General features: G+C 53.8%; 4 protein-coding genes across 4 annotated transcripts; 2 read left to right on the top strand and 2 right to left on the bottom strand.

Moving 5' to 3' along the window:
- Positions 1-3,561: 3,561 nt before the first annotated feature.
- Positions 3,562-5,385, top strand: J4E88_010093 (uncharacterized protein; the record flags this gene model as incomplete). The annotated part of the gene is made up of 3 exons (XM_049403688.1): positions 3,562-4,006; positions 4,156-4,981; positions 5,031-5,385. 3 exons carry the CDS (start codon positions 3,562-3,564, stop codon positions 5,383-5,385), a joined length of 1,626 nt encoding a protein of 541 aa, XP_049250617.1.
- Positions 5,386-6,778: 1,393 nt separating this feature from the next.
- J4E88_010092 (uncharacterized protein) lies at positions 6,779-9,391 on the bottom strand (the record flags this gene model as incomplete). Its single annotated transcript, XM_049403687.1, has 3 exons — positions 6,779-7,191; positions 7,242-7,341; positions 7,391-9,391. The coding sequence occupies 3 exons, from the start codon at positions 9,389-9,391 to the stop codon at positions 6,779-6,781; spliced, it is 2,514 nt and encodes an 837-aa protein (XP_049250616.1).
- A 1,441-nt stretch (positions 9,392-10,832) lies between these two features.
- Positions 10,833-12,640, bottom strand: J4E88_010091 (uncharacterized protein; the record flags this gene model as incomplete). Its single annotated transcript, XM_049403686.1, has 2 exons — positions 10,833-12,316; positions 12,379-12,640. The coding sequence occupies 2 exons, from the start codon at positions 12,638-12,640 to the stop codon at positions 10,833-10,835; spliced, it is 1,746 nt and encodes a 581-aa protein (XP_049250615.1).
- A 436-nt stretch (positions 12,641-13,076) lies between these two features.
- Positions 13,077-15,229, top strand: J4E88_010090 (uncharacterized protein; the record flags this gene model as incomplete). The annotated part of the gene is made up of 5 exons (XM_049403685.1): positions 13,077-13,132; positions 13,191-13,257; positions 13,320-13,672; positions 13,719-14,958; positions 15,020-15,229. 5 exons carry the CDS (start codon positions 13,077-13,079, stop codon positions 15,227-15,229), a joined length of 1,926 nt encoding a protein of 641 aa, XP_049250614.1.
- Positions 15,230-15,406: the final 177 nt, after the last annotated feature.

The raw sequence follows: 15,406 nt of genomic DNA, 5'->3' as shown, positions 1-15,406 counted from the left end.
AGTTACTTGGATCGACGTCGACTGACAGTAATGAAGGGCTGGTAATCGAAGTAAACGCGCAATGCCGAAAGAAGGTATAAACTGTTACATTGCGACAGTTCTGGGCTTTCCTATGAGCAGAATGCAGGCTTTCAAAGTAGACAATACTCGGGAACATGTTTTTGCACAATATTGTATGGTTTAGAGCAGTACATACCAATGGCCATTTATCACGTCTCCAGATCCGGAGCACAGCGTGCGCAATGGCGACAACATGATGATCTATCCCGTAGGCCCAGCAGCCAGCGCGGCAATTTTTCAAAAGCAGTAAGTGCTGTGGAAATGTTGGAATAGCGAAGTGAAGAGACGGGATAAGATTCGAGGAGTAAGGAGATCTCATGGAAGCTGCAACCGGCGTGTTGATCTGATAGAAGGGCTGGCTCGTCCTAATCCTTGCACGAGGAGCAGGCTTGCGAAGATCGCAAAGACCGCTCCCGACTTCTGTCTGCGTCGATAGCACCAATGCAGAAGTGATAGCTGTTGTTCGAAGGATCGCTGCGCCTGGGAGGCCTGAGGTTGAGGCCTGGGACGGAGACAAGGCGAAGTGGGGAGGTTGGCATGTGCGTAATTGGCCAGCTCCTCCAACAATGGCGTTCGCCGTTGTAGATCTCTTCGCTTCAGCCTGCACCCTTTTGTTTCGTTGCTATTCTGATAATTCAGTTCAACCAGTCAAGCCGATGGGAAAATCCTGACGTTTGACCAATCACGTTATTTCCACATGTTTGAAGGCCTGTAAACGGTAGCCTCCCGCTGCGCCTGCGCCAGTAATGTTCGCTTGAACTACGGTGGCTATGTATCAGCCGCAGGCACACGCCAAAGCTCACAACAGTGATGCGCAAACCACTTGCGAGATCGGCGGAAGCTAATACAGTGCACCGAACGGATGGAGTGAGATCACGGTGTCGCTGAGGGCTTAGTTGTGAACGAGCACAACCTTGAAGACATGCCTTCAGTTGGCAAATGTCCAGAGTCCTGGCAAGTCATCGAATATCGACCAACATTGGGGGAAACGTAACCTACATGCTCTGCTGCTTGACACGGTTCGGTGGACAGCTGTGGTATGGCATCCGAAACAAGACCTGGTCGTTCACGGGTACCATGTGCGCTGACGTCCTCGGAGAGGCAGTGGGATATGTTGACCGCATAATGCTCAACCTGGACCCTTTCAGCATGAACGTCTTCTTTGTGTATGTTACCCCGTCCGTGTATGACGTCCATGTCTAACAGGAGTCAGTGACTGCATTGCGCCTACCATGTCACTTGCTCTCGTGACCGCCAGCATCTATTGCTCTTTCGGACGCAACATCGTAGTCAACGGGGCCGATTATCCGAGGCTAGAACCCAATTTTTGCAGGTAGGTCTTCGTCGCACGCGATACGCTCGCTCTTGTCCTACAGGTTCTTGGTGGTGGCATGGCCGCAACTGCAGGAGACAAGCACAGCTCAAGTACGGGAGTCAATATCATAATTGCTGGTCTGATGTCCCAAATCATACCCTGACTCTTTTCCTGACTCTTTGGGGGCAAATTCCCTCTCCGTCTGCGGCGCGCGAAGATCTCAAGCAGCTTGCCATGCACCCAGCCACCATTGTACATCCAGCTTCGTTGACAAAGAACATCATCTGTTTCCAGTGGAGCCTTCTTCTTGCAACTGTGCTCATCTGTGTGCGCTGCATATACCGTGTCGCTGAGCTCAGAACGAGTTTCGGCGGAGATCTGGCTGACCACGAAGCTACATTCATGGTCTTAGAAGGGCCAATGATAGTCCTTGCAGTTGTAGCATTGACAGTGTTTCGTCCCGATCGAGTGTTTTCAGACCTCTGGACACCTGCTGGTAAGGGCTTTAGGTCGATGGGAAAGCTTACTCATGATAATGCCAGCACAGACCATCTTGCTGAACAAGAGTGGAACAATACGGCGTACCAGCGTGTCGAACAACCCGAAAATGTCGCTTGAAGCGGACCAAATACCTAGCAGACTATGGGGATGTGGCTTTGCGTCGAGAAGCTGAAGACGGAATGACAGTCACGTCCTGTGGCAGCCCTTGTGGCGCTGTAGTAGGACTTTGCGTATCATCAGTTTCCGTCAAATTCCATGCTTTTCTCAACAAATGCACTGTTCATCGAAGTCACTTTTCCTTATACAGTTTCGGTTTAGCGTTTCACGATTGACTCGGCCCCTGCGCAGATATACCTATTAGATGTATAAGAGTTGCCTGGACCTTGAGATCCCTGGGGCCGCAGCTGGAAATGCCTGTAACTAAATCGTGGCTGTGTTGTCTTGATCCTGTGACAAGTGCATCTAGCGGTCAACCTGGTGAAAGGACTTCGATGTCGGTCGTCGTCTTGAGAGCTAGCAGAGGTATCCATGAACCTTAAGCGGATCACACCTGCCTCATAATGATCGACAAGTTCGCGATCGTTGTAAAGGCAGGAAGCGGACAGACGGGTTGGTATCAAGCCAGCTACGTAAGAACGAGAGGTCGATGCTTGCCGCTCAGACCCACGAGGAGCGGATGCCCCCGACAGGCCGTTCTTCGGCATCCGAGGCTCTGCGCATGTACTTTGAGTCGGAGAGCGATTGCCTCGCTCGGGCCCTGAGGAGGATGTCGGTGGTGCGGAGAGCAGTGTGCACCGACGTTGCAGAAGCGGCGCGCCGATGGCATGGTCTTTGGGTGAAATCCCGATAGAAGGGAAACTCAAGCTGGGGATGTGGCTGAGTGATCCTCACCGTCGTCGCTAAAGTATGCACCTTTCCTCTTTCGGCTGGCTCGCCGGCTTTCACCCTTTCTTTCAAGCTCGCCCTTCCTGTACGTCGCCAACAACAATGACCGAGACTCGCCAACCGTAGCCGTTCCCGGCGAGAGACGACTCAAGTCCATAAACGTTCTTCTCGCTATCGCGAACAATTCCTTGTCGACGTGCGCCGTGCCATGTGCTCCATGCGTCTCCAAGCGCTGTGCCGCACGTCTGCGCTGAATAGCCCCATCCTTCCAGCCTTACGGGTACTACGCCCAGGTGGTGGCGCGCCGTCTCCTGTCAGCGTTTGGGAAACTGGAAGTCGACATGTTGTTTCATGACCACATCCGTTCCATCTCGCCAAATTCGCGCTAGCTAACGTTGTGGTGACCTAAATCGGGGACTTACACGGCCTCATCTGCAGCCCAGCCTGCATGAAGTCAGCCTCTTGATGTGCATTTTCATCATGGCGAGCAAGGCGGAGCCTCACCTGGGTGCACCGTATGCTTGCAGAGTTTCAGACGCGATGCTGGACAAGGTACCGTGCCTCTGGCGCTTCTGTCTCTTGTTTATGCTTCACCTCCCCTTGTCCATTTACTTCAGTGTAGGCCCATTGTTCAGTACATATTTTCTCTCTAGGCCAAACGCGATATAACAATCCTCGGTGGAGCCCAGCCCGCAACACTCGTCTGGTACGGTTGTAATTATCTTTCCAGAGTCACGGCACACATATTTAACACATACTACGTACTGTTACCGACGCGATCGACCGTGCAGCGCATCACTATGGACGCAGACAGACGGCTCGCCAAAGCTCTCGAGGCCGCCAACGACGCTCTCCAACATCTTTCAATAACCGCGGACTTCGGAAGTCTAGACTGCACACATATCGACCGACTCCTTGGGCGGGTAGTCGACCTACCAACCGAGGGAAACCAAAGGAACAGCAGGCGGAATTTGCTTGTCATCCGACAGTGGATGATTAGTGAAGGCCCCGGCGTTGTGCTTCTCGAAGTCCTGGGTCAGTTATATTGGCGGCTGGGCGAGCTCAATAGCAACCAGTTCGAAAAGTTCAAAGCAGCACTTCAGCAACGACAGCCATACGTTACTTTGGTGAAAGACGCGAACGCAGTAGCGCTGGTGATTCAGCGCATTCGATACATTCAGAGATCAAAGGCGGACGCTTGTCAAGACTTTCTGTCCGAGTTGTCGGATCTTATCGGCGCTAAAGGTATGCGTTTCACCGTGAGGGTATCAAACGTAGCTTGCTAATCTGAGCAGTCGATTCACCAATGCTAACTGTGGAAGCTTTACAGATATGCTCACGTAGTCCGACGCGATCTGTCCGTTCTCGTGACAGCATATCTTCACAGGAGACAGGACCCGCAAGTCTCGTCAAGTATTTCCCACTTAGCACGGTCCCCGCTGCCGCAGATATGGAAAACTTCCTTATCGACTTCTATGTCAGGGGCATCTGCCCGGGTCGCACCGTTGCATCGCAGACGAATGTGTACACGTCGTTATTACAGGTTGCGGATACTTGCTTAAGCACACGCTACGCTATCCTCAGTCTCTCAGCATCATACCTCTGCGAACAGATGCCGAAAGACAAGGATACCTATCACCAAGCGGAACTGTATTACTCGACGCAAGCACTTCAAGCCCTAGCATCACAAATCAGCGATGGTCATCACTATAACGGTGCCCTGGCTACTAGCATGCTACTGATGCACCACGGCCTGATCAATCAAGATGACTCCCTAATGTGCTGGTCATGTCACGCTAATGTGCTCGATGCGATTCCCCCGGAAGCAATCACCCACAACTCTGACACCGTCATGTTCTTGCACGCTCAGCTCATCTTGGCACGTACCGCACGAACTTCTCACCAGTTAAGCAACACTCGGCAGCATACGTTCGAGACCACGAACTGGTTGGATAGTATATCGCCAAGCGAATCTTCCAGGACTTCGACTACTCTGGGAGTCTCACCTCAGTTGCTCTTCCTCATTTCATCCATAACATCACTTCCGACGGGCCCATACAGACTAAACAAACTCATGTACGCCCAAGCACAAGAGAAACAGCTTCAAGATCTAAAGCAGTGGAGTTCAGAGCCAGATGGGCCAGAGAAAGAAATCCTGCTCGCCACAGCAGAAGCCTTTCGCCTCGCCGCGCTCATCTACCTGCGCTGTCGCGTCTACGGGTAAGCATCTTATATAGCCTAAAGCTTTCACATTTTGACATGTCTCCAGGTTCACAAGATTTCACTCCTCCATCCTCGAGCTCTCCGACGCACTCCATACTCTCCTCCTTTCGTTACCAGTGAAAGGTCCACTATACACCGCCATCTATCCCGTCTGGCCCTTCTTTATCGCTGCAGTCACTGCAAACTCAGACAAGCGCGACCGCCTATACCAGCGCGTCGTACCAATACGAGAAGGCGACAAGAACACGCTCCCACCCGTGCTCAGGCGTATCAGCGGTATGCGTACCTGGCTTGCAAATCAAAACGCGGCATGCCAGCGCGACGACGGATGGTGGGACGAAATGCTTAGTCCCAAGTCTAGCACCGTCGCATTGAGCCCGCATCTGTTGTGCTTGGGTTGAGCAGCTGCCAAACCCGCCGCGACCAGTCCCTCGCACTTTCCCAAGTCCCTCAAGCTACCCTTTCTTCCATTCTAGAAGTCGCGGTCAAGATCCCATCTCTTTCTGATCTCTTACGTCATATATCCTAATTGGATGCATCTTAGCGAGTCATCATCCTCCTGTCATTTCGGCACATCTCAGGCATTTCTGCAAGCATACCATCATCGATCACTCAACGTCTAGTCACCCTACTGCGTCTAGATCTCAATTCAATCAGTATTCGCAGAAGCAGTCTCTTCTTTTTCCCGCAGCCTGCAGTTTCTATTCCCCGGTTGCCCACACAGCGCTCTGGCACCATAGAAGGAAGAGCGTGAATTCCATTCTTTCCGCGTCCCGTCTCTGTCACCCATTCTTTCTACTATTGCAGACCCATACTCACCATCGCATCCTTCGACCAAATCGATACCATGAGTCTTAGCTGCGCGGATGCAGCAACACATTCATGTCAGAAGAAGATAGTCGCGTACGAACGCAGTCGTAGTCCCAAAACACAATGCTGCTCATCTTGTCCTGACTGGTGCAGATATAGAGAGCCACCCTGGATATGCATTACCAGTTGTTAGATCTACTAGAGTCTGCTGTAACCTGCAAGAGCAATTCAATTTCGCTACTAAGGGACATTAGGTGGAGACGTTGATGAGGTGGGATCAGGTGTAGTGTTCATGGCATGTGATGAATGGTCAGCCATGTTGCGACATTGGTGGCCAGCCAAGCATGAAAGAAGAAGAGCTCGCATTGACTTTTATGATATTGCCATTTGATCTATCAGTATCCACATGTACTCCCAAAGGATTTAATTACGAAGAGCCCTAAATATTGCGCCTGGATGCTTAAGATTGCCAGACCGTGTGATATCGCTACGCTGTGGAACATTGAAAAGGACAAACATGACAAGTTGCCTGGCACGCACGCACATCGGGCCCGAAGGGAAGGACTTGGTATTGTAGTTGAGCAATGAACCTCACTCCTCCAAATTCCATAATCTTTGAGCACCGTTTGTAGACTTTGGAGGCAGATGTATCACTCGTAGGGTGCTTGATTTGGCGCTCTGAAAGACGGACGAGAAGGCGAATAGCGGATGGAGTAGTTACATGGGATGTATAGAGGCAAATTCCGTAGCGACCAGAGGGTACAGATGACCAGACTGATATTGCCCAAGCGAATGACGCCTTCCTAGGTTTCGTGGTATGTCGTCGATCGTTCGGTAAGGACGGAAGCCGAGAAGTTTGGGTATAGCTGGGAAAATGTACATGAAAAGGGTATCGAAGTCCAGAAGCGTGAAACAGCTCGCCATTACTCTTGTGGCTCTAACCGGAAGAACTCTTCATGCTGTAGTGGTGTGCCCAGTAGGGGTTTAGTGGCCGCCGTTCTTCCTGAAGTTAAGCAACTGAGATAGGCTCGCTAGGCTGCATCCGCTCTTGAGGAAGTCGTGGCTAATCAGCTCTCCGGCACTTGCTCGGGACTTTACGTCGACGCAAAGGCAGACCGACAAGAAAGCCTTGAGCTCCTTCGAGAGCTTGTCTGGCTTCTTGAGACGAGGAGTGCCATTGGTGGCAATGAGATACAAAGCCTTGAGCGGTTCCTCATTCAGGTACGGTGGTTCAGACTCGATCATCTCAATGGCCATGATACCCAAAGACCAGATATCGACCTTGTTGCCATACTCTTTTTGCTTGACGACTTCAGGGGCCATCCAGTATGGAGTTCCAACCATAGTCGCACGCTTGCTGCGCTGCTCGGTGAGCTTCGCACTGAAACCAAAGTCGGCTGTTAAAGGTTAGCAAGCTGTCGATGGAGGCTGCGTGGCGGGTACATACTGATCTTGACATTGCCACGGCCATCGAGCAAGACATTGTCACTCTTGATGTCTCGGTGGATGATGTTCAAGTTATGAAGGTACTCAAGTCCCTTGCAGGTCTGATGATTGTCAGTGTAGATTCCCGAAAGTCCATGCTACATAGCTTACCTCGAAGCAAATCGTCGCGATCTGGTCTTCGCTAATGGAAGGGTTGTTGTCAATGATGTCGGTCAAAGCACCTCCCTCCATGAACTCCATGACGACCCAGAGCTCGGACTGCTCCTCTTGCAAGAACGCGTCCAAGAAGTTGACGATGTTGGGGTGTTTGCTGTCCTTCATGACGATAATCTCGTTTACGATAAGTTCTTTGCGTGGCTGGTTGCGGAGATCCATTTGCTTGATAGCGACCTGTGCACGTGGGCCATTTTCTTGCATAACCCTTCGGGCCATGGGCGAAGTGGCACCTTCACGGATGCGAGCAACATACACGGAACCACTAGCACCTTGACCAATCTTCTTTTGCTTGTTGTACGAGTCCAGTGGCCGTTCTTTGGATACGACCTCCCGGAGCTTCGCCATGACCTCGCCTTCGGACATGCTGGACATGCGCACATCCTTCCGTGCTGGCTCCTCCTTGGGCTTAGCAGTAAGGGCCTGCTCGGCCTTCTTCACTGCATCACTGACAGGAGCATTCTGAGGCTTAGCAACGTTCAACGGCTTGGGTGCAGCACCTGGCTGGTATTGCTTTTGCTGTTGGTTTTGACCATTAGCAACCCTGGGAACCTGGCCACTCGAATTCTTCGAGGCCATGGGTGGTCGTTGCTGAGTTGGCTGCGCTTTGGAAGGAGATGTGCTGTAGCCACCATTCTGTTGCTGAGGTGCAGAAGGTGCTGGACGCTGTGCGACTGGCTGCCGCGGGGGCTGCTGCTGTGGGCCTCTTGCACCGGGAGTGGATGGCGCAGGGCGGCTGGGATTGTACCTCTGGCCTGACGGGCTATGATCTCGCGAATAGCCGCCTCCGCCAATTTCTTGTTTCGCCGTTGGAGTAACCTTCTTTGGAATATCGTTCTCCCAATCAGCTTCAGCTTCAGCCTGCAGCCTTTGTTGGTGCTCGTACTCCTGCCTCTGCCGCTGGAGTTCGCGTTCGCGCTGTGCCCTGACCTGGTCCTCTTGCCTCCTCCTGTCCTGTTCGTAGCGATCTTGTTCGTAGCGATCCTGTTCGTAGCGGTTTTGTTGCTGCGAAGCCGAGTTTTGTTGACCGCCATAGCCTTGACTGTAGCTGTCTTTTCGCTGATAATTGCCAGGCGGTGCAGGGCGCGGAGGCGCAACGGAATTGCCGCTGCCACCGTATCCAAGCTGTTTCTCCATTCCAGCATTTGTTGGCGGGGTCGGAGTGAGACTCGGGTATTGCTGAGGGTCCTCGGAGCGCTTGACAAGCTTTTCGGTGTAGAACTCCAAAACTTCCAAAACAGCCTTGGGGTTCTTCGCGTAGTCGTCTTTAGTTAAAGCAGATGCGGTGAGAAGCTTCTCCCATTCTACCGGCAGACCGACGAACGCTCCGCTGTTAGGGTCGAAGCCTACGTGCACTCTGTGGGTGAAGTTGGTGGGGTTGCTGACACCGCCCATGCTGGGACAGCGCTGGTAGATGCTGTCGATCCACGAGTAGACGTCATCGTCAGTCTCGACCTTGCATGTAATGATCTTTGTAGGGCCATCGCGGGGCGGGGACGAGCCCTTGCTGGCGTTGGCAGCCTTGGTGATTTCAAAGGACAAAGGCTGCGTGTCTGATCGCTCCACGCCGAGGATGTCTCGTAGTTGAATCGTGGTTGATGCTTTGGAGGCATTAGGGCTCTTGAAAAAGTTCAGCTCGAATTCGCGCAGTACCAGCCACCGCTCGGCCCAAATCATACTTCTGAACACGTTTGCATCCTTGACCTTGACCATGCCCTCTTTGACTGTGGCCGTTGTCGAGACGCTTCTCTCGGACTGTGTGCGTACAAGCGACATTTGCGAGCCGTTGTTGAAAGCAGACGACTGCATACTCCGGCCGACCATGTTGCCCGGCATGTTGGGGTTGGTGTCGGGGAAAAGGTTGCGCTCGGTGGTGGGTTTGGGTGGGGGTGGTTTTGGTGCTGCACGGGTGTTCTCGAAATGTCCATTGGGATACATGCTGGAGCAATGTGGTCAGCGGCCGGTCTCGCGAGTGGCAGTCTGATTGAAACGGGGCAGGTGACGCTGCTGCCGTTTGGGGTTGAAAAGCGGTGTTTGGAGCAGCCAGACGACAGCTGAGGAAGGAGCGCCAGGGGACTCACATGGGCAGACTATCGTTGTAGCAACAACAGTCGAATTATACAATAGCTACAATAGCTTCGTGAGTCGTTCACTGCCTCTGGTGCGGCCAGGCAGTCGAGGGTGAGTGTGGTGAATAGCGGGGGACCCGTGCTCAATGGAGTGAGCAAGTAAGTGGCGGGGCGATGTTGAGCGAGGTTTGGGTCAACTCTCACTGAGACAGAGGGCGCTGGGGTGGTGTCGAGGACGCAGCGTCCGGAGATGGGGGTCGCGTCGAGTAAGCAGCAATGCGAGGGTCGGGCTGCAGCAGAGCGGGATACCAGTCCTGATCCTGAAAGCGAGCGGGCGCTGCTGCCAATCCAAATCGCAAAGCGTCGCGCCGAGTCGTCTTCAGCGAGGATGCCACATTCGAAAACTGCACACGCAGGGTAAATAGGAGAAGCTGGCAGGCTGCGGGCGAGAGCGCAGTCGTGTCTGGTGCACGCAGTCGTGGTAGGGCCTGGAGTGGAACCCTTTCTCCTGGCACCATTGGCTTTGGGCACTGGCGCGCTAGCATCCGGCACGGAACTTTCTCTCACGTGCGCTCGACTCCTCTTCGGACGTCGAGCCTGAAAGGAACGCGATGTGCACTCATTGGCTGTTGCCACTCGAGCAGCGGAGGACTACCAGCGGCATGAGTCTACTACAGACGTTTCATCAGCAGACAGGCGCGACAACGGCAGAGGGTCCGGCTTGATCGCCCGGCGGTTGCAAGTACACCATCTTGTTCAGCGTTTCAGAAGAAGGCAAATTGACGTCTGAAACCCTTCTGGCTGGCCGCCAAAACCTTCCACAGCCTCCACCGGTGCATATTTAGAAACCGTGCCGCTCGCGACGTCGGTGGCTGCTTGCCTGCTTGTGCAAAAGAAGGGTTCTCTACCAAACTACGGGATTTCACGTTGTGTCAAATGTCATTGATGTTCGTCTACATTTTTACAGTTCGCACTATGCATCCATTGCAGCTGCGCACATGGTCGCCTGTATATATGGGAAGGTATCGCGACGGCGACCACTATATATCATGTCCTATTGTTTCACGTCCCACGGCGCTCGATACACCGAGTACAAATCAGCATGTTTCAACCGTCTGTTGGATGATGCCCGCCTCCGACCCCACCATTACAGCCGCTATCCCTGTCGCGACACCCGGCGATGCACGTCATGACAACAGGGGCACATGTGCACAAAGTGAACAGTTTGCAGCAAAAACTCGAGCGCACTGAACCTGCCCGGGCATGTTGCGACCGCATTTCGATAGCTTTGGTTTACTCCGGAGATTAGTCTATCCTACACCCCAAACGCCCAAAACGTCCCTGCCCGCGCCCTCCTGTTCCTTGTTCTTGCGCGCTTGGAGTGCTTTTACCCTGCGAACGGATAGTCCAACAGCCAGAGGACCCAGGATAGTGCACAGAACGATGGCCCAAGTCACGACAAGAAACATGTCGGTTGGCTCGCCTGAAGTCTCTCCAAAGACTCCCTGGGACTCGGCGACACCGGAAATTAGGAAGCCAATCTCTCCACGAGCGCACATTGCAAAGGCGAGGATCAGTGGCGGGTGCAGCGAAAAGGGCTTTGGTGGATTGGGCGAAGATCGGGCCTCGCTTTCGGTACTACTTGGTGAAGTTATCGGGCGGGTTCGCGATGGGGTAGCTCTTGCCTGCGTTGAAGTGACTCCTTCTTGCGCGGGAGGTGCGCCGCCGCTCTTTCCCCACAGGTGAGGCACCGAAGGCAGGCGCACCTTGGACAAAAATCTGCCGGGTGCTTTCTTGCCTGGAAATATGGAGACCCGGACGAGCCAGAGACCACACACAAGCTTTGCGAAGGTCATGAGAACAGCGTAGACGATGCCTCGCCAGACTATCGCGCCTCTGAACATTCGTGTGATGGGTATCGAGAAGCCGATTGACGCGAAGAAGAACGGCTGTAGGATCTTCGACACTGCGGGATGGTAGTACTGCTCGTAGATGGCTGCACCACCGGTCGCAACCATATGCTCTTCACTCTCCATGTCGGTGGGTCGAGACGGAATTGCTCCTTGATTTTGGTCTGCTGTGGTCTTTGACGCATCGGGAGACGAGCCTTCTGAGCTCTCAAGCATTGGACCGACAGTTGCCTGTCTTTTCTCATCTACAGCATTCGTAGCTGAAGTGCTTGTAGCATGGGGCACGTCAGAGTCCCACCAACTAATGCTAGCTCCTGCGATATACGCAGCGAACAAATTCGATGTGCCCGCATATGTAGCTCCCGCGACAAGAGCAATGAGAACCAGCGTGTGGATCACGAAGGCTGTTTGTGTTCGCTGTAGCAAGGCGCTCAGATGTGCGCCCGGGTGAGCCCCGCGGTACACGTTCAGCCATGCGGTCAAAGGCTTCGCGACGAAGAGACAGACAAGAGGTGCGATGACCGCAAAAGCAACCGAAACGAGGACTGGGCGAACGACTGTTACCCAGCTGAAGTTGTCGCCACCTAAGTTGGAGATTACTTGCACCATGACTAGCCCCACGACGTCGTCCATCATAGCGGCACTTGTGAGGACGACGCCTAGGCGGGTGGTAGCCAAGCCACTCGACCCGAGAATCGTGAAGGTTGTGCCCAGGCTGGTGGAGCATAGAGCAGCGCCAGCGGCGAAAGCTTGTACTGGGCTAGCATCCAGTAAGCCTTGCAGAGTGTACGAGAGCCCGATAGGAACTAGAATTCCCGTGAGTGCGACGCCAGAAGATAGAAGCAGATTTGCCTTCAGTGATTGGAACGAAGTAGAAAGCCCGCCTGGCGAGCGTTAGTCAATGCCACAGATATGGGTTGGGTTAGGCGATGCAGCGCATGCAGACCTTCATAGACAAGCAGTATCAATCCCAGATAGCCTAGTTGCACGACCGTCTCTTCTAAGCTCTCGGATAGCCACTTGGCACCTGGCGTGCCCCATGCAATGCCAACCAAAACCTGGCCCAGCAGACCGCAGTACAGCACCCTGTCGAGAGCAGCATTGACGACGTTAAGGAGGAGGAGGAAAGACGTGAGCACGAGAATGACAACGATGCCCGGCTCGTGATATGGCAGCGACGCGGCATCTTGAGACGCGTCTCCAGCCATGATGCAGGCAAGAGCGATGAAGGACCACTATGGCGTGTGGCGCCTGCTGTACCCGGCGTGGTGCAGCCACGAGGCAAGCGGATGCGAGTAGATAGATAGACTAGATACAGGCGCTACTCCAAGGGTATCTTGGGCATTGTCTCTCGGTCTCAGCAAGCATTGGACGAAGAGACTGTAGACCAGATATCGCGTGTCGTCGCAGCCAGCCAACCAGAGGCGACTCGGGCGCCCAAGGCCGTGTGGATCCAGGGGCCCCGCTACTGGGACAGGGGTGCAGCGACAGCCGAAGCCGCGCCCGCAGTCAGCCATTCATTGTTTTGGGCCAGGACTCTGGAAAACACGCCCGAGTAGTCGCCAGCTAGCATCCCGTATCCACCCAAATATATTCCTACCTGCATGCGCCCAGTCCGAGTGAGAGGCCTGATGCACACTGATCATGGCGCCGCTTGAACAGCAATGGGTCAAGGTCCAGCAGAAGACATTCACCAAGTGGTACGCTGCAACCCCCGCCGCCGCCCCGGCCCCGACACTACTACTCACACCGCTGCAGGCTGAACAGTAAGCTCAAGATCCGCGAAGTCGAGATCAAGGACCTCATCATCGACCTCTCGGACGGTGTACGTGCCCCGCTTGGCCCCCAACATGGCCTCTCCCCGCATCACGTCCTAACGCCCCCTAGATCATACTCATACACCTCCTCGAGATCCTCAGCAACGAATCCCTCGGCCGCTATGCCTCCCGACCCAAGCTGCGCGTGCAGAAGTTTGAGAACGTCAACAAGTCGCTCGACTTCATCCGGAGTCGGAGGATCCAGCTTACCAATACCGGTGCCGAAGATGTCGTCGACGGCAACAGCAAGATCATCCTGGGCCTGATATGGACCCTCATTCTGCGCTTCACCATCAGCGACATCAACGAAGAGGGTCTCAGTGCCAAGGAGGGTCTGCTGCTGTGGTGTCAGCGGAAGACGGCCTGCTACGATGAGGTTGAAGTCCGTGACTTCTCTACGAGCTGGAACGACGGACTGGCATTGTAGGTGGAGCACTCTTTGGTGGGAGACTGGGCTAACAACAGACAGCTGCGCCCTGCTCGACATCCACCGTCCCGATCTCATCGACTACGACAGCCTAGACAAGAGCGACCACCGCGGCAACATGCAGCTTGCATTCGATATCGCCTCCAAAGAGATTGGTATCCCCGACCTGCTGGATGTGGAGGACGTGTGCGACGTCGCGAAGCCCGACGAGCGTTCACTCATGACATACATTGCTTACTGGTTCCACGCCTTCTCGCAGATGGAGCGCGTGGAGAATGCTGGGCGGCGAGTCGAGAAGTTCGTCGCAAATATGCAGGGAGCCTGGCAGATGCAGAACGACTTCGAGCGACGCATGCGCGAGCTGCTGGACCAGATCGCCAAGCAGCGCACACAATGGGAGGAGGCCAAGTTCGACGGGACATACGCAGACGCTAGGAACCAGTCGACCGAGTTCACCGCCTGGAAGCGCAAAAGCAAGCGAACATGGGTAGCCGAGAAGTCGGACCTGGTGGGACTACTAGGGAATATAAGGACGAAGTTGGCCACATACCGGTTGCGACCGTACGATCCGCCCGCGGAGCTCAGCCTCGAAGCACTGGACAGCGCCTGGACGGGATTGATGAAGGCCGAGAGACAACGCTCCCAGGTCATCAACGAGACAATTAGAGACATCAAGAACGCTCTGCGGAAATCCTTCGCCGACAAAGCAAACGACTTTGCCCTGGCCCTCAACACACTCTCTACATCGATATCAGCGTTGGAAGGCGATGTTGAGGACCAGCTAGAGCACACAAAGGAGATCAGCAAGTCGCTTGCACCCCTGGATGAATACCTCAACCTCATAGCGTCCATCGACGAGCAATGCGCCGAAGCAAACATCGAGGAGAACGACTTCACAACATACACATACGACGAGCTAGAATACGAGCTGGGCTTGGTCCGCAGTTCGGTATCGAAGAAGCTTGCCTTTTTAGAGAACCAGATGGTGGCACGTAACATGACCAACCTTACCCCAATACAGCTTGAAGAGTTTGAATCAGTATTCAGGCATTTTGACCGCGATGTGTCGAATTCGTTAGCAGAATTGGAGTTCTCTGCCGCATTGGCTAGTTTGGGCTTGGTATACGACGAAGAAGAAATGCACGAGAGATTCCGCGAAACTAGTGGTGGCAAAGACTATGTTACATTCGAGCAGTTTATCCGATTCATGGTGGACGAAACCGAGGATCAAAATACCGCGGAGCAAGTCTTTGAGTCTTTCAAAGAGGTCGCCGACGGCAAGGTCAGTCTATACCAGTTTCTTTCCCTCTTTTCTCCCTCACCAGCTACTAATATCCCACCAGCCATACGTCACCGAACTCGACCTCCGCCACTCCCTCGTCCCCGACGAAGTCATCGACGACCTCCTCTCCACCATGCCCGAGCACAAAGGCCCAGATATGGCAGAAGACCGCGACATACCCAAATTCGACTACATCACATACATGCAGCGGTACATGGGCGCCGACCGCGCCAACGGCACCGCTCCCGAGCCGGAGGTCAACGGCGAGTAGAACACGACTGATCTCGAGCATAGGGTTCTTCTTACCCCGGCGTTTGTATAGCCAGCCGTCCGGGAAACCACATCAAGAGTTTGGATAGGATAATAGCATGGATTGGATATTGAGATCGCTCAGCGGTGTATCGTTTGGTAGATTCTTTTTCTTATGGTTCTTTTGCATAGTCAGTGG

The sequence above is a fragment of the Alternaria novae-zelandiae genome (assembly GCF_023758075.1).
Source record: "Alternaria novae-zelandiae strain BMP 2774 chromosome Unknown scaffold_28, whole genome shotgun sequence".
Lineage (NCBI taxonomy): Eukaryota > Fungi > Ascomycota > Dothideomycetes > Pleosporales > Pleosporaceae > Alternaria > Alternaria novae-zelandiae.
This window is presented reverse-complemented; position numbering and strand designations above follow the sequence as displayed.